The sequence below is a fragment of the Balaenoptera musculus genome, chromosome 14 (genome assembly GCF_009873245.2).
Source record: "Balaenoptera musculus isolate JJ_BM4_2016_0621 chromosome 14, mBalMus1.pri.v3, whole genome shotgun sequence".
In the NCBI taxonomy this organism is placed as follows: domain Eukaryota; kingdom Metazoa; phylum Chordata; class Mammalia; order Artiodactyla; family Balaenopteridae; genus Balaenoptera; species Balaenoptera musculus.
Window position 1 is genome coordinate 51611512 of NC_045798.1, and position 23006 is coordinate 51634517.

A 23006-nucleotide genomic window follows, 5' to 3' on the forward strand; every position below is an offset into this window, starting at 1 on the left:
CCTTGAAGGAATTTTATCTTAGTGTTATATATTTTATGCTTGAAAATCTTTCCTTGATCACCCTATCATATTTATCTGAAACTAAAATTACATATAAATTGAAATGTATAAAAGTTTTTAAAGTTTCCTGTGATTGTAGAGTCTCAGTGTTAGGAAATTTTTCCTAGGTTGAGTTCTTATCATAGTTTTTAATAGTACACAGTTGATCAAAGCAACAAAAGTATATTATAAATTTCGAAAAATAGTTATTAAACATAAAGAGAAAAAAATAGTGGAAAAGGAATCTCTTAATGAGATGGCTGGCCACCTGTGATTAATTCCCATGTCCATGAATGACTGTCACCTATGATCAGAATAGCTGGTGTTCAGCACTGGTTCTCTTCTGAAGAATCTTATTTAAGTCAATAAAGAGCTGGGGATGAAGGTGTTGGTTAACGTGCTGTCACTCAAACCTTTCTTCTGAGGCACAGGGATCTAACATCAAGATGACTTTAATCATCTGTCACTTGACAACTTAATTAGTTCCGGCAGTTTTGTGGTTAGCAAAGAATTGGAACCCATCTGACCTACAGGAGGATCAGTCACCCAAGCCTGAGAGACTTTTATTTTCTCAGCACAGACCCCAGGGTTTTGAACTGGTCTTTTGTTTTCCACCCTGGAGATTTTTAGGCCCCAGGGGCAATGTGCCATAGGAGAGGTGCGGCCTTTGCCCTGTGAAGGGTGAGAAGGGCCTTTTGTGGAAGGGCCTGGGATTGCACCTCACTGCTCTGACAGAGCCATTTTAGCAAAGAAGACATGGAAGTAGAGAATCTGTAAGCGATTCTCTTGGAAGTGTTCATTCTCGGGTACTCTGGGGTCCACAGGCCTAGTTCAGAGACAGCTCACTAGGTTTAGGCCCGCCAAGCCTTTATTATCAACATCTTGTATAAAGACAGCTTTGGCATGCCCAAAAAGTGGGAGCTGGAAGCTGGGTGATGGGCTGCAGTAGTTCTGGAGGCCCTTGATATTTTCTTCCACTCTTTTTTTTTTTTCTTTCTTTTCAGTAGTTTTAAAACTTGTATTATTTATTTCTAAAGTCAATATTACACACTTGCCCAAGGGCAGAACCCAGCTTCTCCCTGACTAGATTCACTGACCAGATTCAGAAGATCTCACCGGGCCTGTGACCCTCATCAAGGCCCTTCTTCTTGCTTGGGGAAGGGCCCCCCGCCCACTTCCCCACCTCCACCCTGCAGCCTCATCTCTCCTCCTCTAAGTGTTGCCTCCAAGTTTCCTTTGCTGGAACAATTTAACTTCAGCATTTTATTATTTTTTTCCAGATTATCAACACAATATTCTAGGAGCTTATGTTCTTTCTGTTTTTGAGAAGCTTGAGCCATGCTTAGAACATTTTTTATTTCCAGGGCACCATTTTCTTCCTTTTAGAAACAGTCCCTAATATTTAAAAATGCAAGTCTTCCATCCAAGTACTAACCAGGCCAGGAATTCTACTCAATATTCTGTAATAACCTATATGGGAAAAGAATCTGAAAGAGAATGAATATATGTATATGTATAGCTGAATCACTTTGCTTACACCTGAAACTAACACAACATTGTAAATCAACTACACTCTACTATAAGATAAAAATTAAATTAAAAAAATGCAAGTCAATGGAAGCGTGATTCATTTGCATTCCAAGAAAGCAACTCTTCTTTTCTAAGTTATTTTATCTTAATTTTTAAATTTAGGTATAATTGACATACAACATTATATTAGTTTCAGGCATAAAACATAATAATTTGACATTTGTATATATTGCAAAATGATCATCACAATAAATCTAGTTAATATCCATCATCACACAGTTATAAATTTTTTTCTTATGATGAGAACTTTCAAATATGCAATACAGTATTATTAACTGTAGTCACCACACTAGACATTACATCCCCAGGATTTATTTATTTTATAACTGGAAGTTCGTACCTTTTGACCTTCACCCATTTCGCCAATGCCTGCCCCCCGCCCCCCCCACCCCCCCCACCCCACCACCGCGCCTCTGGCAACCACCAATCTGTTCTCTGGATCTATGAGCTTGTTTTTTTTTGTTTTAGATTCCGTATCTAAGTGAGATTATACAGTATATGTCTTTCTCCGTCTGGCTTTTCACTTAGCATTATACCCTCAAGGTCCATCCATCTTGTCGTTAAATGGCGAGATTTCATTTTTTATGGCTGAATAATATTCCACTGTGTATGTATACCACACTTCCTTACCCATTTATCTATCAGTGGACACTTAGGTTGTTTCCCTCTCCAGCAACTCTCCTTTTAAATACTCCATCACTTTTAGATCAATCTGCTTGTACAACAGCCACCCTCTCTCTGGTGAATGAGGCACAGTATCTGCTGATAAACAGATCCAGTGTTTTGGAACTTCAGCAGCAATTAAGCACCAGGTAAGATCCCTGTACTATTTGCTATTTACCTTGGGAATAGCAGACAGGTGTAACTACTTGCCCCTGGGAGTGAGCTGGTCACCTCTTTGGGGAGAAAAGATCTGAGAATCATGAGTCCAGACCCTTCATTGAGAAACTGAGGCCCAGAGAAGTCACAAAACTTTTTAGGCCAGTTTTCCTTAATCTTTTAGAGGGTTCTCTTTTATCTTCCAATGTCCTTCTTGATGCCCTCAAGATGCTTAGTGGAGAATCCCAACTCTCATTTTTAATCATTTCAATTCTTAAACATTTAGTTGAATGTAATTGCCAGCAATTGGACCCACTTTTTTGCCCACTCTCCCACTGTCCCCTGGCCCCTAGGAGCCTTGCATTACTTCCACAGTCATTTTGAGTGAAAAGAAGAGTGGTTATGAAAGCTTTTAAAGTTGTAATTGTAGATACTATTTGTTTGTATCATCAGACAGAACTAGCACCCTTGCCTGCTCACTCCCACCCAGGGATCTCCCAAGGGTCCTGGAAAGGTCAGCTCTAGAAAGGGTCTTGGTTGGTTCAAGCCCCCTCATTGTCCTTCAGAGGAAATTGAAGTCCCAAGGTAATCAGACAATTTTGGCAAAAAAGAAAAATCACCCAGCTCTTACGTAAGAGTTGGGACCGGCAGATCATTCGTGGTCCACACCTGTCAACACCATGAGCCGGGGCTCCTGTGACGCTCACATGCCCTGTGGTCCTGGGCACATGTGTGCACATGCACAAATATGTACACGTATAGCTTAATAAAAACTACAAAAATGGACTGTTTGTAGTAATTCCTGTTTATAGTCATTGGCAAAAACACACAACAGTGTTCCCTTGCCGAGGTCCAGGCTGCCCTCTTTAGGAGCTGAAGTGTGATGCCTGGTCCCTGAGGGTTCACTGAGTTTTCCCCGTACTGAGTGACCCGCTTGCTCAGGTACCCTGGGCCCTGGATGGAGCAGGTCTGCAGTTTTCTGGGATTCTTGGTGTGGAAAGAGAGGAGGTGGGGACAGGCTTGCTGCAGCCCTGGTTCCTGCAGTCCTGGTTTAGTGCAGGGCTGACAAGCAGGAGGTAGGAAGGCCAGGTGGTCAGAGGTAAGAGAAACAGCCTGTGGTTAGTACATAGTGAGCGTCCCTGGTTCTGTTTTCAAATTTGATGGATGATACTGTCTCCATGCTGGCCATGGTAGCTTTTGGACATAAAACTTTCCCTATTACAAAGCACAAAGGGAGTTTTTTTGTTTGTTTGTTTGTTTATAACCTGGAGGGTAAATCCAGAATCAAAGGATTTTAGGACTGGAAAGTGCTAACCCTCTCATTTCCCACAAGGACCCTGCAGTCCTCATCGATTGTGGGTGTTGCACATAGTTAGTGGCAAAGCTGGACTTGGGTATCCTGGTCCCTGGCTTTTCACATGCCAGGGGCTTTGAGATACAGACATGGGACCCCTTACTCTCCCCCAGCGTCTTTCAGTTCTGTCTCCAGGGCAAATTCCAGTCATGCTCAAGGATTTCCCTCCCTCCAAACTTCAAAAATTTTTATTAAAGTACAACAAAGTGCAAAAATCATAAGTACATAGTTTAGTGAATGTCTACAGATGTATATACCCACGTAACCACCATCCAGATCAAGTAGAGAACATTTCTAGAACCCTAGACCCCTTCCTCATATCCCTTCTTAGTCAACCACACTGAAGGTTGCCACTATTATGCCTTCTTTCACCCTAGAGAGTTCACCTTTTCTTAAACTCAATTTAATGGGATCATACAGTGTGTTCCTCTGTTGAAGTTTTCAGATGCTTTTTCAGTGCTTTTTTACCTTAGGGGAGGGGGTGCATGGAGGTGCAAGGAGCTGTTTTATGGTAACTTGTGCTAATAAACAAAAATTTTAAACAAGAATTACAAAAATAACATATGCTTAGTTAAAACTGCAAACGGGATGGAAGCTAGGAAATAAAATTTTTAATCGAGGGGACTTCCCTGGTGGCGCAGTGGTTAAGAGTCCGCCTGGTGATGCAGTGGACACAGGTTCGAGCCCTGGTCCAGGAAGATCCCACATGCTGCAGAGCAGCTAAGCCCGTGCGCCACAACTACTGAGCCTGCACTCTAGAGCCTGCGAGCCACAACTACTGAGCCCACGTGCTACAACTACTGAAGCCCTCGTGCCTAGAGCTCATGCTCTGCAACAAGAGAAGCCACCACAATGAGAAGCCTGCGCACTGCAACGAAGAGTAGCCCCCGCTCACCGCAACTAGAGAAAGCCCGCACGCAGCAATGAAGACCCAATGCAGCCAAACGTAAATAAATAAATAAATTTTAAAAAAAAAGAATATAAGGCTTTAAAAAAATTTTTTTAATCGAGATACAATTGACATGCAACATTATATTAGTTTCAGGTGTACAACATGATTCTATATTTGTATATACTGAGAAATGATCACAGTAAGTCTAGTAAACATCTGTCATCACACATAGCTGGAAATTTTTTTTTTAAGATTGTTTATTTCTTTTTCTTTTTTTAATAAATTTATTTATTTATTTATTTATTTATTTTTGTCTGTGTTGGGTGTTCATTGCTATGTGCAGGCTTTCTCTAGTTGCGGAGAGCGGGGGCTACTCTGTTATGGTGCTCAGGCTTCTCATTGCAGTGGCGTGTCTTTGTTGTGGAGCACGGGCTCTAGTCACGTGGGCTTCAGTAGTTGTGGCATGTGGGCTCAGTAGTTGTGACTCGCGGGCTCTAGAGTGCAGGCTCAGTAGTTGTGGCGCACGGGCTTAGTTGCTCCGTGGCATGTGGGATCTTCCCGGACCAGGGATTGAACCCGCGTCCCCCGCGCTGGCAGGTGGATTCTTAACCACTGCACCACCAGGGAAGTCCCGCAAAATTTTTTTCTTGTGATGAGTACTTAAGATTTATTCTCTTAGCACCTTTTAAATATGCAATACAGTAGTTTTTTAGACAATACAGTATTATTAACTATAGTTGCCATGCTATACATTACATCCCCATGACTTGTTTATTTTATAACTGGAAGATTGTACCTTTTGACCCCTTTCACCCATTTTGCCCACCCTTCCCCCAACCCCTGGCAACCACCAATCGGTTCTCTATAGGAAATAAATATTAAAACCTCCCATGTATACTCTATGTTGCTTTATGATGTTCTAATATCCAAAAAGAGTGTGAGCTCTTGATACTTTTTAGGTCCTTGACAATTAAGCCTGTTGACGGTCTTTAAATGCCTTGTCCTGACTCTGTAGAATTGATATTTTCTCATAAGTTTATTCACTCGATCCCAGTTCACTTGGTTTCCAAAGTTCTTCATCTCTTCAGCAAAGATCTGCTCACCCATTGCACTGCCTCTTGTGGGCTTCTCCATGGAGATGGGACAATATTCCAGGGAGATCATGGAGGCCTGTCCGACAGATGTGTGTCTCTTGGCCTTGCACTCATGATAAAAGCTTGTTCTGATCATCTAGGCCTCAGGCCAGAGTACAATTGCTGAACTCAGGCATCGAGTGGTAGGAATGTTGAATTATTACAGTAGTGCAGTTATCCACCCTTCCCCACCTTTTCTCTCTTTGGTACGTCTTAAACAGTGATGAGAATGGAAAGGAAGAATTATTCCCAGTGAACAATCTCATCTCACGTTTCCGTGCCAATATTATTACCAATGGAACAAGGGCTTTTGAAGAAGAGAAATGGGATGAAATTTCAGTTGGTTCCTTGCATTTCCAGGTAAGTTCCCAGAAGTTCTATTATCCTTCCTCAAGGGTTGCCAGTGGGGATTGACCTCAGTCCTAGGCCGGGATGGTAGCAGGTAGCAGGGAATCCCATGCCCCATCACGTGCCCCCCCTCCCCCGCCAAGCGTTGACTCTTACCCACAAAATCTCAGCAGGAGGGTATGTAACATCTGCATCCTGGGGTGCCCCTTGGAATGATCCATCCCTCCTTCCTCCGAGGAGGGCAGCAGTTTCACGTGGGGAAGAGAGAACGTACAGGTGATGAAGGTACAGACCTTGTCGCCGTGTCTAGGCTTCAACTCTGTTTCTTGGAATACTTGTGTCTATGAGAACGTCCTACTCCTTAAACGTGCTGGATTTTCTCGCTGTCTGGAGCTTGTGGAGGAGGACCCAGATGCCTCATGGTCCCTCAGCGCCCGTCGTGGCTGTACCTTCTCCCCATGCTCTCTCGCTTCTGGCCTCGTTGGCAGCTGGGGAGGAGCTTGCAGTTAGAGGCAAAGCCTCCAGGATGCCCTCCCTCCCCAGGCTTTGGGCTCCCCAAACCTGAAGTCTTCAGCTAACATCTACATTCCTCCTTAGGGCGGATAAGGCCCCCGAGATCTGACCCCCCGGCCTCTCCCATCTCCCCGAGCTCATCACCCCTCCCGCTCTGCCTGTCCTGCAGACCTTCTCTCCATTCCCTAAACAAGCCAACCTTCCTGCCTTAGCACCTTAGCCCTGCTGTCCATTCCACCTGGAGCACTTTTCCTGCAGCTCCTACAGGGTCTCAGCTCGGATGTTACCTCCTTGGAAAGGCTGTTCCTGACCCACCACAAGGTCACACTCTGCACAGTGTCTCCTTATTTCTTCAGAGCATACGAGGGTAGGGACCAAGTCTGTTTAGTCCCTGCTGTTCCTCTGGGGTCTAGGACAGTCCTTACCCAGAGTAAGTGCTCCAAACTGCTGATGGAATGAATGGGCAGGAAAGCTATGGAATAGCTGGGGACAGAAGGATGGGTCATCTGCACAGAATGTGCCCAGTTCTTCAGTGGGGAATGAAATTATCTTAATAACAGTAATTAGCCAGTTGTATAAACTGATTGTAATAGGGCTACTGCACTCAAATGGAACATCACTCTAACTTCGAGGAAAGCAGTAAACAATAATTTAACCCTTTAATGAAGGATTTCAGAGGTCTGGGGTTTGGGGTAGGGATAAACTGCGTGGCACCAAAAGAAAAAAAAAATGTCCGAAAGATCTTTGTTATCCATTTAACTCTCCAAACTTCCTCTTATCCTGGAAGCTGCTCCCCCTTGAAAGAATCATCTCTTTTCTCTTCCACAGACCTCTCTGGCACCAGCCTTCTGTCGTTCCACTCATTCCTCCATCCCGGCTGACTCTTCTTCATTTTCTGTTGCTGTGTCCCTGCCATGCTGTAAAAGCACCTGCTCTTACACATCCTGCCTGGTACAGAGTAGGCACTAAATATATGATAGATGAAGAGAGAGAGGGAGAAATAAAGGAAGAAAAGAAGGAAAAGAGAAAGCACTACAACTAGACTAGGATCACTGTCAGAAACTTACCTTGTAACAAGTAAGTTGTAAGGTACCTGGGTACATGAATACAAGAAGGACTCTACAAAAACCTTTCTGAGATGCTTTGCTTTCTTCAGGTCATGACACTTAATAAACATCAATTAATGAAAGTTAAAATATGCATGCCCTTTGACCCAATAATTTCACTCATAGAAATCTATCCCATAAAAAATACTCTTACAAGTATGCAAAGATATATTACAAAATTACTCATTGCAATACTTTATAAATATGAAACATTGGAGAACATCCTAAATATCCATAAAAGGGAAGTTTTTTAAAATTAATTTTTATTGAAGTATAGTTGCTTTACAGTATTATGTTAGTTTCTACTGTACAGCAAAATGAATCAGCTATACATACACATATATCCCCTCTTTTTTGGATTTCCTTCCCATTTAGGTCACCACAGTGCATTAAGTCGAGTTCCCTGTGCTGTATAGTTCCCTGTGCTGTATGTTCTCATTAGTTATCTATTTTATACATAGTACCAATAGTGAATATAGGTCAATCCCAAACTCCCAATTCCTCCCGCCCACCCCCTTCCCCCTTGGTATCCATATGTTTGTTTTCTACATCTGTGTCTCCATAAAAGGGAAGTTGATTAAATAAAGTACACTACATCCATACAATGTCGTCCTGTGCAGGCATTAAAAAGTATAAGCTATAGTTAATACTGTGCCTTTCAAAAAGTAAATGCTAAATTAGGAATCTGGGATTAATAGATACATGCTAATATATATAAAATAGATAAACAACAAGGACTTACTGTATAGCACAGGGAACTATACTTGATATCTTGCAATAACCTATAATGGAAAAGAATCTGAAAAAAGAATATATTTATATTATATATTTATATTCTTATTATATTATATATAAATATATAACATAAATATAAATATTATATTTATATAAATTATAAATATGTATTATATTATATAAATATAAATATTATATATATATTTATATAATTCATATTCTTTTTTCAGATCACTTTGCTGTGTACCTGAGACATTGTAAATCAACTATACTTCAATTAAAAATTTTTTTTTAAGTAAATGCTTAAGAGATGTTTGTTGGTGATAATACTCAGTGCTGAAGCAGTTGCAATGCAGAAAGATCTAACACATCTCTTTTGGAAAGCAATTTTTCACTGGATATCATCAAGTCATAAAAGGTTTATACCTGTTGACTTTATAATCTCCTTTTGGGAGATTTAGCCTGAAGAAAAATTCAAACAGGAAAGAGAGTTATGTGAATTAAGACCTTTATTGCAAAATTATTGATTACAGCAAAGCATTAGAAATTATGCACATGGCTTCAAAGGAGAAGAGCTAAGCGCGTCAACCCATGGGAATGCCAGGCCTTGGTGAAAACTGCAGAATCCGGGGATGAGGTAGCTGTCTGTGAACGGACACCGAACAATGTCCGTTATGTATTGTGGAGTAATTAAAAAAGAGAAAGAAAGCCAGCGGCTCTCAGCTCTCAGCCAGTGGCTCTCAGCTCTCAGCCAGTGTGTTTCACAGGGGCGCATGTGGTTGCGTGAGCTACTTGCTGCCGTCTCGCAGTCTCGAGCGATCTGTGGCCACGAAAGCAGCTCAGGGTGTGTGGCTGTTGATCTTCTCCCAGTGTGCCCTCCAATCAGTTCTTTTCTTCCCTGGAGGAAGCCCAGCATTCCCTGATAACCACCTGTGAGTCACAACCACTCTTCGTTTTCTTCAAAGCCCTGATGCAGTAGCCTTTAAGCTGATAAACGAATGTGGGTGATTCCCTAGTGGGCATTGGGAAGAGGTGGCACTTCCTGGCTCCTTGCAGTTTGAGTATTTCTCTGTGAGTCTGATATTGGCTGTTTACAACGATTCCTCCTGGACCCAGATTCCTCCCTGCAGAGTGTGACAGTCTGGTCACTTTCATGGCAGCACTGTCTTTTCCCTTCTCACCTCCCAGGTTGTGGGACCTTGTCACAGATGCCAGATGATTTGCATCGATCAGCAAACTGGGCAGCGAAACCGAAATGTTTTCCAAAAGCTTTCTGAGAGGCGAGAGAGAAAGGTAAGCATGACTGCTAAAAATGACACCCCATTTTAAGTTCTTGATGCATTGTCTACACCAGAACTAATCCTTAATAGTGCTGAGTAATTTTTAGAAGTGGGAGAACATTGTAAGGCTGACGGGCTACCATCAAGGTTCAGACCTTATCGGCAACACAGTCTTATTTTTCCTTTCCATTCATTTCCTCACTATTTTTATTACATGTATTTTTGATGCTTTCAAATCTTGTTGAAGAGATATGGGGTATAGATAAGAAATAGTTAAAAAAAAAAAGGGGGGGACTTCCCTGGTAGTCCAGTGGTTAAGACTCCATGCTTGCACTGCAGGGGGCACGGGTTCCACCCCTGGTCTACGAACTAAGATACTGCATGCTGGGCGGTGCGGCCAAGGGGAAAAAAAAGAGAGAAATAGTAAATAAGTAAAGTAATTCTATTGTCTCAATCATTATTTTCTTTGCCACAGAAATCTCATGAAGAATAAAAATGCCTTATGGTGAATAGGGTAGCTGCATAGAAAATAAATTTCACTATACTAAGTTTGTAAGTCATCTTCTTGAGGGCTAAAATGACTAAGTGTTGTTGTGGATCCCAGATTATAAAAGCTGAACTTCTAAGAGATTGATTCATTAGGAACATCCATTTATTTCTGGGCTTGCACTTTCTGTCAGGACTTTTGGTTTGAGAAGAATTCCAGGAAACCAAATAAGCAATCAGGCTGCATGGAACAATTCTTGAAAATTAACAGAAATAATGCAAGCATTTCATCTCTTCCCAGTAATAAACTGGCAAGTTAACTCATGGTAAAATGTTCTGCATTGTTTCCTGTGTTTCTCCAAAACCAGAGTTTTGTTTCACAGTATTTGATTGACAAAACTCTCCTTACGGATATGGATAGGTATGGTCTGCAGAGCTGTTGCGCTTGAGTATTATACCAACAAGTCTGTTTGCTCAGCTGTGGCAGGCCGTGCCAACTGGGGGAGTGGGGACCTGGAGCCTGCCCCATGCAGGTTGCCAAGAGAGAGGATGTGTGGGCACAATACTATGGTACCTGGAAGTGGTATTTCTCAGCATCACAATAATTCTTGTGCACAAATCTTTTTATTTTTTAAATTTGGAATAATTTTAGATTTACAGAAAAATTGCAAAGATAGTACAGAGAGTTCCTGTGTACTCTTCACCTATATGTACACAAATATTAAGGAATTAATTTATCCCCAGTCCCTAGCTTGGGGCCTGGAACGTGGTGGTGGCCAACTGATGTTATCACAGATCTGGGAGCACATCACATACTCCGAAGTGTTGTTAGTGGCTCACTTGCATTGATGGCAAACTTTTTTTTTTTTAATTTAACTTTTATTTTATATTGGTGCAGAGTTGACTTACAATGTTGTGTTTGTTTGAGGTGGACAGCAACTTGATTCACTTATACATATCCATATATCTATTCTTTTTCTGATTCTTTCCCCATTTGGGTTATTACAGAGTGCCAAGTAGAGTTCCCTGTGCTGTAGAGCAGGTCCTTGTTGATGATCTGTTTTATATATATGTTAGTGTGTATATGTTAATCCCAACCTCCTAATTTATCCCTCCCCCCCGCTTCCCCCCACCCCAACCATAAGTTTTTTTTGTAAGTCTGCGAGTCTGTTTCTGTTTTGTCAAGTAGTTCATTTGTATCAATTTTTAGATTCCATCTATAAGTGATATCCTATGATATTTGTCTTTCCCTGTCTGACTTGGTTCAGTTAGTATGATCATCTCTAGGTCCGTCAGTGTTGCTGCAGATGGCGTTATCTCATTCCTTTTTATGGCTGAGTAATACTCCATTGTCTATATGGACCACATCTCCTTTATCCATTCATGTGTTGATGGACATTTTGGTTGCTTCCATGTCTTGGCTATTGCAAATAGGGCTGCAATGAACCTTGGGGTGCATGTGTCCTTTTGAATCATGGCTTTCTCTGGATATACGCCCAGGAGTGGGACCGCTTGATCATACTGGTAGCTCTATTTTTAGTTTTTTAAGGAACCTCTATACTGTTCTCCACAGTGGCTATTATCAATTTCCATTCTCACCAACAGCATAGGAGGGTTCCCTTTCTCCACGCCCTCTCCAGCTCTCACTGTTTGTAGGTTTTTGTTTTTTTTTTGTAGGTTTTTTTTTTAATTAATTTTTTTTGGAGTATAGTTTCTTTACAATATTGTGTTAGTTTCTACTGTACAGCAAAATGAATCAGCTATACATATACATATATCCCCTATTTTTTGGATTTCCTTCGCATTTAGGTCACCACAGTGCATTAAGTAGAGTTCCCTGTGCTATATACCGTATGTCCTCATTAGTTCTCTATTTTATACATAGTATCAATAGTATATATGTATCAATCGCAATCTCCCAATTCCTCCCACCCCACCCCCTTTCCCCCTTGGTATCCATACATTTATTTTCTACGTCTATGTCTCTCTCTCTACTTTGCAAATAAGATCATTTATACCAGCAGTCCCCAACCTTTTTGGCACCAGGGACCGGTTTCGTGGAAGACAGTTTTTCCATGGACGGGGATGGGAGGCGCCGGGATGGTTCAGGCAGTAATGCGAGCGGGAGCGATGGGGAGCGATGGGGAGTGGCAGATGCAGCTTTGCTCGCTCGCCCGCTGCTCACCTCCGGCTGTGCGGCCCTGTTCCTAACAGACCGCGGACCGCTAGTGGTCCGCAGCCCAGGGGTTGTGGACCTCTGATCTATACCATTTTTCTAGATTCCACATATATGTGTTCATATATGATATTTGTTTTTCTCTCTCTGATGATGGCAAACCTTGCGTAGACTTACACAACTCTTCATTTTCGACCTCCCATCCTTATTCTGGAGAATTTGGAGAACTTAGTTTACGTCACGCATTCTTATAGAAAATGCTGAGTTTTGCCCTTATTTTCACAAAATGGTTTTTACATCAGGGAACAGAGCAGAAATCGGCCTGACAGTGGTCAGAGGCCCAGAGGAGGAAGAAGCCCTCCTGTGGGAAACTCAGGGTATACAGGAAGGAGAAAATAATAGGTCCAGCAATAAAGAGGTATAGGCTGACTATTGGGAAAGAACACTTTAAAATGAGAATCTGTGTGGTCTAGGATATTAGGATTCTCCTTGTTTCTCACTACCTTCTACTAAATGGCAGATAGGACATATCAAGTCCCAGTACATGTTTTTAAAGATCTGACTTAATTTTAGTGGAACATTATTATTTACAAAATTATTTTAGCTGCTAAAATAACCTAACTTCTGTTGGTACTGTTTTGTTCACAGGTGAACTTTGGGCTGTACCTGATGCATACCTCTTTGGATTTATCTTCTCCATGTTACCTGTCTGTAGGATCTCAGGTGCTCCCTGTGTTGAAAGAAAACATAGAACACTATGATTTACCTGCTTCTGAGAAACATCAGGAAGTTATCTCCTAAAGTTTTTTTCAGCATATATTAAAATTTCTCTTTTACAACTATCTCCATTCTTTTTTTTCTTCCAGTTTTGTTGAGATATAATTGAAATGCAGCTCTGTGTAAGTTTAAGGTGTACAGCATAATGATTTGACTTATATACATCATGAAATGATTACCCTAGTAAGTTTAGTGAATCGTCTCAGATAGATATAAAATTAAAGAAATAGAAAACAATATATAATTTTTCCTTGTGAAGGGAACTCTTAGGATTTACTCTCCTAAATTTCATATATAACATACAGCAGTGTTCATTGTATTGATCATGTTGTACATTACATCCCTGCTACTTATTTATCTAATAACTGGAAGTTTGTACCTTTTGACTTCCTTCATCCAATCCCCCACCCACCTCCCCCCTCTGGTAACCACAAATCTGATCTCTTTTTCTATGAGTTTGTTTGTTTGTTCTGAAGTATAATTGACCTACAACATTATGTTAGCCCCTGGTACACAACATAGTGATTCAATATTTCTATACCTTTCAAAATGATCATCAGGATAAGTCTAGATATGATATGTCATCATACAAAGATATTACATAATTATTAACTATATTCCCCATGCTGTACATTTCATAACCTTGACTCATTTATTTTGCAACTGAAAGTTTGTACCTCTTAATTTCCCTCACCTGTTTCTCTCCTCCTCCCACCCCCGCCCCCACCCCCTTCTGGCAACTACCTGTTTGTTCTCTGTATCTATGACTCTGTTTCTGTTTAGTTATGTTTGCTCATTTGTTTTGTTTTTCAGATTCCACATATAAGTAAAATCATACAGTATTTGTCTTTCTCTGTCCGATTTACTTCACAATTACCATAATATCCTAAGTCCATCCATGTTGTCAAAAATGGCAAGATTTCATTCTTTTTTATGTCTGAGTAATATTCCATTGTATATATGTACCATATCTCTTTATCCATTCAACTTAGGTTGCTTCCATATCTTGGCTATTGTAAATACGCTGCAATGAACATTGGGATACAAATATCTTTTTGAATTAGTGTTTTCATTTTCTTTAGATAACAACTCAGGAGTAGAATTGCTGGATCATATGGTAGTTCTATTTATAATTTTTTGAGGAACCTCTATATTGTTTTCCATTGTGGTTGCACCAATTTACATTCCCATCAACAGTGCACAAGGGTTGCCTTTTCTCCACATCTTCATCAGCACTTGTAATTTGTTTGCCCTTTTGATGATAGCCATTCTGACAGATATGAGGTGATATCTCATTGTGGTTTTGATTTGCATTTCCCTGATGATTAGTGATGTTGAGCATCTTTTCTTTTTTTCTCTTCTTTTTCTTTCTCTGTTTTCTTTTTTTGGCTTATAAACAACAGATATTTATTTCTCACAGTTCTGGAGACTGGGAGTCCAAGGTCAAGGTGCTTGCAGATTCAGTGTCTGGTCAGGCCCCTCTTCCTTGTTCACAGCCAGCTCCTTCTTCCTGTGTCCTCACCTCATAGAAGGGGTGAGGGAGCTCTCTGAGGTCTCCTTTATAAGGGCACCAATTCCACTGATAGGGACGGAGCATCTTTTCATGTGCCTGTTGGCCATCTATGTCTTCTTTGGAAAAGTGTCTATTCAGGTGCTCTGCCCATTTTTTAATCAAGGGCTTTTGTTTGTTTGTTTGTTTATGTTACATTGTATGAATTCTTTGTATACTTTGGATGTTAACCCCTTATTGGATACATCATTTGCAAATATCCTCTCCCATTCAGTAGGTGTCCTATTTGTTGTTGATAGTTTCCTTTGTTGTGCAAAAGCTTTTTAGTTTGACATAGTCCCATTTGTTTATTTTTGCTTTTGCTTCCCTTGCCCTGAGGAGACATATCCAAAAAATATTGCTAAGAGTGATGTCAAAGAGACTACTGCCTATGTTTTCTTCTAGAAGTTTTATGGTTTCAGTCTTACATTTAAGTCTTTAATCCATTTTGAATTTATCTTTGTACATGATGTGAAAGAGTAGTCCATTTTGATTCTTTTGCATGTAACTATCCAGTTTTCCCAACATCATTTATTGAAGAAGTTGTCTTCTCCCCATTGTATATCTTGCTTCCTCTGTCATAGATTAATTGCCCAGGGACTTCCCTGTGGTCCAGTGGTTAAGACTCCGTGCTTCCACTGCAGGGGGCATGCGTTTGATCCCTGGTCAAGGAGCTAATATACTATATCCTGCATGCCACGTAGTGTGGCCAAAATATATATATATGTATATACACACACACACATATATATACATATACATACATACATACATATATAAATTGCCCATATAGGGACTTCCCTGGTGGCACAGTGGTTAAGAATCCGCCTGCCAATGCAGGGGACATGGGTTCAAGCCCTGGTCCAGGAAGATCCCACATGCCACGGAGCAACTAAGCCCGTGCACCACAACTACTGAGCCTGTGCTCTAGAGCCCATGAACCACAACTACTGAAGCCTGCATGCCTAGAGCCCGTGCTCCGCAACAAGAGAAGAGACCGCAATGAGAAGCCTGCACACCGCAACGAAGAGTAGCCCCCCACTCGCTGCAACTAGAGAAAGCCCATGCGCAGCAACAAAGACCCATAGGAATTCATCCATTTCTTCTAGGTTGTTCGTTTTATTGGTGTAGAGTTGCAGTAATCTCTGATGATTTGTGTTTCATTGGTGTTGGTTGTAACTTCTCCTTTTTCTTTTCCAATTTTATTTCTTTGGGCCCTCTCAGTTTTTTTCCTTGAGGAGTCTGGCTAAAGGTTTATCAATTTTGTTCATTTTTTCAAAGATCCAGTTTAGTTTCATTGATATTTTCTATTGTTTTTTAGTCTCTATTTCATTTATTTCTGCTCTGATCTTTATTATTTCTTCCCTTCTACTAACTTTGGGTTTTGTTTGTTCAACTGTCTCTGCCCTCATTAAGATCAACAACGTGTTCAGTAGAACTTGGTCTTTCGAACACAGAGAGTTCTTTTCCTCTTGAAGGTAGAGAGTGCCTTCACTAGCTTCCTTCTTCCTCTAACTCCACACTCTCCTTGTGTGCACAGCTCCACTCAGGAGGGCAGTTCTGAGGCTTCTGTGCTTTCCATGAGGCAAATTTAGCACAAGTGCTGCATCCACACCCAGCAAGGCTCCCACATGTGTTAGAAGTATGATTATTTTTAATTAGATGAGATTTTTAGTGAATCTCACTGGGAATATTTAACCTCCTCTATTTTGCCATTTTACCATGCTCCTACTTTGCCTTTAGAAAGACACTTTAGGCTGTCTTCTTGCACTGAGGAAGGTAGTCTGTGCCCAGTGATCTTGAGGGAATGAGAATGTGCCTCCCTTCCCTCATGTACACAGAGGAGCTGGGTTTATGCTCAGGGCCTAGTGTGACTTGTGTCCACATTCCTTAGGAGAGGCTTGACCAGGATGTGTTGATCAAGGCATGGGCCAGCACCCCCCTTCCTCCTACTTCCTACTCCTGCCCATCATTCCTCTCCCCCTCTGAGTTGCTGCCCTGTGGATTGCTAGCAAGCTTGAAGTCACACTCAGTGATTTGGTGTTATATGAGCAATTGTGCTCCCATCCACAAGCCCATCAGACAGTGTTGGTCCATCCACTCAGAGCCTCCAAATCCTAGTCAAGAGGGGAACTTTGGACTCGGAAATTTTTTCAAGATGGGGGAGTAGAAGGACATGCACTCACTCCCTCTTGCGAGAGCACCAGAATCACAACTAACTGCTGAACAGTCATCGACAGGAAGACACTGGAACTCACCAAAAAAGATACCCCACATCCAAAGACAAAGGAGAAACCACAATGAGATGGTAGGAGGGGCACAATCACAATAAAATCAAATCCCATAATTGCTGGGTGGGTGACTCACAAATTGGAGAACCATTATACCACAGAAGTCCACCCACTGGAGTGAAGGTTCTGAGCCCCACGTCAGGCTTCCCAACCTGGTGGTCTGGCAACAGGAAGAGGAATTCCCAGAGAATCAGACTTTGAAGGCTAGTGGGATTTGATTGCAGGACTTTGACAGGACTGTGGGAAACAGAGACCACTCTTGGAGGGCACATGCAAAGTAGTGTGCGCATCAGGACCCAGGGGGAAGGAGAAGTGACCCCATAGGATACTGAGCCAGACCTACCTGCTAGTGTTGGATGGTCTCCTGTAGAGGCGAGGGGTGGCTGTGGCTCACTGTGAGGATAAGGACACTGGCAGTAGAAGTTCTGGGAAGTACTCCTTGGCATGAGCCCTCCCGGAGTCTGCCACTAGCCCCACCAAAGAGGCTGGGTAGGCTCCAGTGCTGGGTTGCCTCAGACCAAACAACAAACAGGGAGGGAACTCAGCCCCACCCATCAGCAGACAAGCAGATTAAAGTTTTACTGAGCTCTGCCCACCCGAGCAACACTCAGCTCTACCCACCACCAGTCCCTCTCATCAGGAAACTTGCACAAACCTCTTAGATAGCCTCATCCACAAGAGGGCAGACAGCAGAAGCAAGAAGAACTACAATCCTGCAGCCTGTGGAATGAAAACCACATTCACAGATAGACAAAATGAAAAGGCAGAGGACTATGTACCAGTTGAAGGAACAAGATAAAACCCCAGAAAAACAACTAAATGAAGTGGAGATAGGCAACCTTCCAGAAAAAGAATTCAGAATAATGATAGTAAAGATGGTACAGGACCTCAGAAAAAGAATGGAAGCAAAGATCGAGAAGATGCAAGGAATGTTTAACAAAGATCTAGAAGAATTAAAGAACAAACAAATAGAGATGAACAATACAATAACTGAAATGAAAAATACACTAGAAGGAATCAATAGCAGAATAACTGAGGCAGAAGAAGGGATAAGAGACCTGGAAGACAGAATGGTGGAATTCACTGCTGCAGAACAGAATAAAGAAAAAAAAAATGAAAAGAAATGAGGACAGCCTAAGAGACCTCTGGGACAACATTAAATGCAATAACATTCGTGTTATAGGGGTCCCAGAAGGAGAAGAGAGAGAGAAAGGGCCTGAGAAAATATTTGAAGAGATTATAGTCAAAAACCTCCCTAACATGGGAAAGGAAATAGCCACCCAAGTCCAGGAAGCACAAAGAGTCCCATACAGGATAAACCCAAGGAGAAACAGGCCGAGACACACAGTAATCAAATTGTCAAAAATGAAAGACAATGAAAAATTATTGAAAGCAGCAAGGGAAAAATGACAAATAACATACAAGAGAACTCCCATAAGGTTAACTGCTGATTTCTCAGCAGAAACTCTACAAGCCAGAAGGGAGTGGCATGACATATTTAAAGTGATGAAAGGGAAGAACCTACAACCAAGATTACCCGGCAAGTATCTCATTCAGATTCGATGGAGAAATCAAAAGCTTTACAGACAAGCAAAAGCTAAGAGAACTCAGCACCACCAAACCAGCTCTACAACAAATGCTAAAGGAACTTCTCTAAGTGGGAAACACAAGAGAAGAAAAGGACCTACAAAAACAAACCCAAAATAATTAAAATGGAAATAGGAACATACATATCGATAATTACCTTAAACGTGAATGGATTAAATGCTCCAAACAAAAGACACAGGCTCACTGAATGGATACAAAAAACAAGACCTATATATATGCTGTCTACAGGAGACCCATTTTAGACCTAGGGACATATACAGACTGAAAGTGAGGGGATGGAAAAAGATATTCCATGCAAATGGAAATCAAAAGAAAGCTGGAGTAGCTATACTCATATCAGATAAAATAGACTTTAAAATAAAGAATGTTACAAGAAACAAGGAAGGGCACTACATAATGATCAAGGGATCAACCCAAGAAGAAGATATAACAATTATAAATATATATGTACCCAACATAGGAGCACCTCAATACATGAGGCAACTGCTAACAGCTATAAAAGAGTAAATCGACAGTAACACAATAATAGTGGGGGACTTTAACACCTCACTTACACCAATGGACAGATCATCCAGACAGAAAATTAATAAGGAAACACAAGCTTTAAATGACACAGTAGACCAGATAGATTTAATTGATATTTATAGGACATTCCATCTGAAAACAGCAGATTACACTTTCTTCTCAAGTGTTCACAGAACATTCTCCAGGATAGATCACATCTTGGGTCACAAATCAAGCCTCGGTAAATTGAAGAAAACTGAAATCATATCAAGCATCTTTTCCAACCACGACGCTATGAGACTACATATCAATTACAGGGAAAAAAACGTAAAAAACACAAACACATGAGCCCATGTGCGAAAAGTACTGAAGCCCATGCACCTAGAGCCCAAGCTCTGAAACAAGAGAAGCCACTGCAATGAGAAACCCATGCACTGCAACAAAGAGTAGCCCCCACTCGCAGCAACTAGAGAAAGACCGAGCGCAGCAATGAAGACCCAACAATGAAGGCCAGACACAGCCAAAAAAAAAAAAACCCACTACAATCAAGTATCACCTCACACTGGTTAGAATGGGCATCATCAGAAAATCTACAAACAACAAATGCTGGAGAGGGTGTGGAGAAAAGGGAACCCTCCTGCACTGTTGGTGGGAATGTAAATTGATACAGCCAGTATGGAGAACAGTATGGAGTTTCCTTAAGAAACTAAAAATAGAATTACCATATGACCCAGCAACCCCACTACTGGGCATATACCCAGAGAAAACCATAATTCAAAAAGACACATGCACCACAATGTTTATTGTAGCCCTATTTACAATAGCCGGGTCATGGAAGCAACCTTTAACAGACAAATGGATCAAGAAGGTATGGTACATATATACAATGGAATATTACTCAGCCATAAAAAGGAACAAAACTGGGTCATTTGTAGAGCTGTGGATGGACCTAGAGACTGTCATACAGAGTGAAGTAAGTCAGAAAGAGAAAAACAAATATAGTGTATTAATGCATATATGTGGAATCTCGAAAAATGGTACAGATGAACCGGTTTGCAGGGCAGAAATAGAGACACAGATGTAGAGAACAAACGTATGGACACCAAGGGGGGAAAGCGGGGGTGGTGGTGGTGGGATGAATTGGGAGATTAGTATTGACATGTATACACTAATATGTATAAAATAGATAACTAATAAGAACCTGCTGTATAAAAAAAATTTTTTTTAAAAATAAAGGTTATACTCTATAGTTATTATAAAAAAAAAAAAAAAGAGAGGAACTTTGGAGGTTGAGGTATCCCATCTATACCCTCTCTGATGAGTCCTCCGGTGGCTTCCAGTTGAATATGTCCAGTGATGGAAAGCTCACTCTCTAAAGAAGTTATCCATTCCATTGAGTTGCTCAAAGGTTCCTTCCTGTACTGAGCTTATATCTGCCTCCTGTGATTTCCAGCCATGGGTCTTGCCCTGTCGTCTGCAGCACCCCAGATTATGTACCCTCTGCATCCATCCTGCCAAGTCCTTCTGAAGCATGGAGTCCACGTGGGAACCCCAGGTCATTGGCCAGACCTTCAGTACCTTCCACCTGGATTGCTCATTTGTCCAATCACTTCTTTTCCCTAAACCCCTGCCCACCACTGCCCACAGCAGCTTCCTAAAGCCGGTCTTACCTACTGCTCAGTTGTTTAACACAGCAGGCTCAGGCTTCCCTGCCTGATCTAGTCAGAGGCCTTGGAAATAGGAGCCAATCTATTTCCTTACCTTATCTGTAGGACTTTGTGTTTTTCCCAGCATAATGTGGGATTTTAAAGATAAGAAATGCCTCTGTTGAGGTTGTTGAGATGGAATTTTGTGCTTGCACTTTTATTTGGTGTCAGGATTAAGTGTAAAAAGTGGCCTCTGATTCAGTAGTTTCTGAGGTGAGTGAAAGGGGAGGAAAATGAGGTTAGATGGTTTATTATTTCAAACTATTTATTATAAATTCAGCCTCTTTGAAGACCCATCAATACTGTATTATGTATCTGGGCCTGTCCTCATCAGCTAACCAATGGCAGAAAAACGTACTCAGCTGATGGCCCTCATTCAGGCCAGTTCCATACATGAGGAAACTCTTCCCAGACAGCATGCTGAAGCATTTTCCAAGAATTTGCATTCCATCAAATATGACTGGAGCCAAGTAAGAAGGCATGTTCTTCAAGAATTTGGTCACCTATGTCATCAACATATTTTCAGATACAAAGGATGATTCATTTTGTTCTTATCCATACCCATGTCACTTTTTTTCAGTCAATAATTTTGGGAATGATTTCAGACATTTTAATGAACAAGTGTTTTATTAATTACTTATAATTGTTGATTTCACATCTATCTGTCTCCATCAGACTGTGAGCTCCATGAGGACAGGGCCTGTGCCTGTCTGGCTCACCAGTGTATTTCCAGTGCTGGCAGATAAGAGGTGCTCAATAAAATCTGTTGACTGACTGGCTTTATTAAAGCTGGTCCTGTTTTTAAAATTGATTGATTTCAAATGTAAATTGTCTTTTTGGCCTAATTTCAAGATTTCCCATATGCGATTTTAGCTAAAAGTATATTTTGTAGACTCTGTGGAGTGGTTTCATATTCAGATTTCTTGGGCATTTATGATTCTGTGTCCCTTCCTTGGTTCCCACCTCCTGAACTTCAGCCCTATGTGCTTCTAGAAGAATATGAAAATCAAGGGCAATGTCACGTCCCTTGAATTTAATTCTAACACCAAATCTCAGAAAGTCACAGAAAGTCAAACTGTATTTTTTATATGTCCTGAGTATAGGCAACATCATGTGTTCCCTTCATGGTTCTTGTAGCCAGGGGAAAGGTTCTCTTCTACATGCTTTAGAGTGACTCCTTTGAGAAGGGAGGTGGTGCTGAATTCTTCCCACTGAGATGCATCCTCATCCCCTCCTCAACCTTATGGGACAGAAAAGAGAGCCAGTGATTCCGTCCTCTTACTGAAAGATGTCCATTCATTTTCTTTTCATTCAAAATGTGCTGAACAGGTTCTAGGGCTACAGAAATGAAAGAAACAGAATGTGTATTCAAAGATCTTACCATAGGGCTTCCCTGGTGGCGCAGTGGTTGAGAATCTGCCTGCCAATGCAGGGGACACGGGTTCGAGCCCTGGTCTGGGAAGATCCCACATGCCACGGAGCAATTAGGCCCGTGAGCCACAACTACTGAGCCTGCGCGTCTGGAGCCTGTGCTCCGCAACAAGAGAGGCCACGATAGTGAGAGGCCCGCACACCGCAATGAAGAGTGGCCCCCGCTTGCCGCAACTAGAGAAAGCCGTAGCACAGAAACGAAGACCCAACACAGCCCCCAAAAATTAATTAATTAATTAATTAAAAAAAAAAAAAGATCTCACCATAGAGACAACACCAAGAGAGGAAAGACAGACCAATAAATCATCAAGTATGATATGGAGTGCTTCAAAAATATGCTAAACTCCAATGCACTCATTTGTCATTTGGGATTTACTTAAAATGTCCAGATGTTCTTTGGTGAGAAAATTCTAGAGGGGTCAAAAATACAGTCAGATATTCCCGGATATTCGTCTCTGATGTTATGGTTTGACTTCTAGGCTGAGATAGATGAGCCTGCATTCCAGGTCACACAGGCAAAAAACTCATTTAAAACTTGGCCCTCCATACACATTCCATATTCTTATCTATGTGAAAACAGAATAGAGTGTTTATAACAGTATTTCTAATAGCCAGAGTTGGAAAGGACCTAAGTGTCTGTTAACAGGAGAATGGAAAAAAAGTGATAGT

At 41.4% G+C, this 23006-nt stretch overlaps 1 protein-coding gene across 4 annotated transcripts in view; it reads left to right on the top strand.

Annotated features, from left to right (window-relative positions):
- The window catches only part of MOCOS (molybdenum cofactor sulfurase), a 55684-nt gene extending 42371 nt beyond the window's left edge, over positions 1-13313 (top strand). For 2 of the 4 annotated variants that reach the window (XM_036822945.1, XM_036822946.1), the window contains exons 12-15: positions 2336-2441; positions 6049-6187; positions 9718-9822; positions 13120-13313. In XM_036822945.1, coding sequence (XP_036678840.1) covers positions 2336-2441; positions 6049-6187; positions 9718-9822; positions 13120-13272 — 503 coding nt within the window. In that variant the 3' untranslated portion in view covers positions 13273-13313. Of the gene's footprint in view, positions 1-2335; positions 2442-6048; positions 6188-7516; positions 7766-9717; positions 9823-13119 lie in introns of those variants that run through there. The other 2 variants (XR_005016162.1, XR_005016163.1) reach the window with 2 other exon arrangements.
- Positions 13314-23006: the final 9693 nt, after the last annotated feature.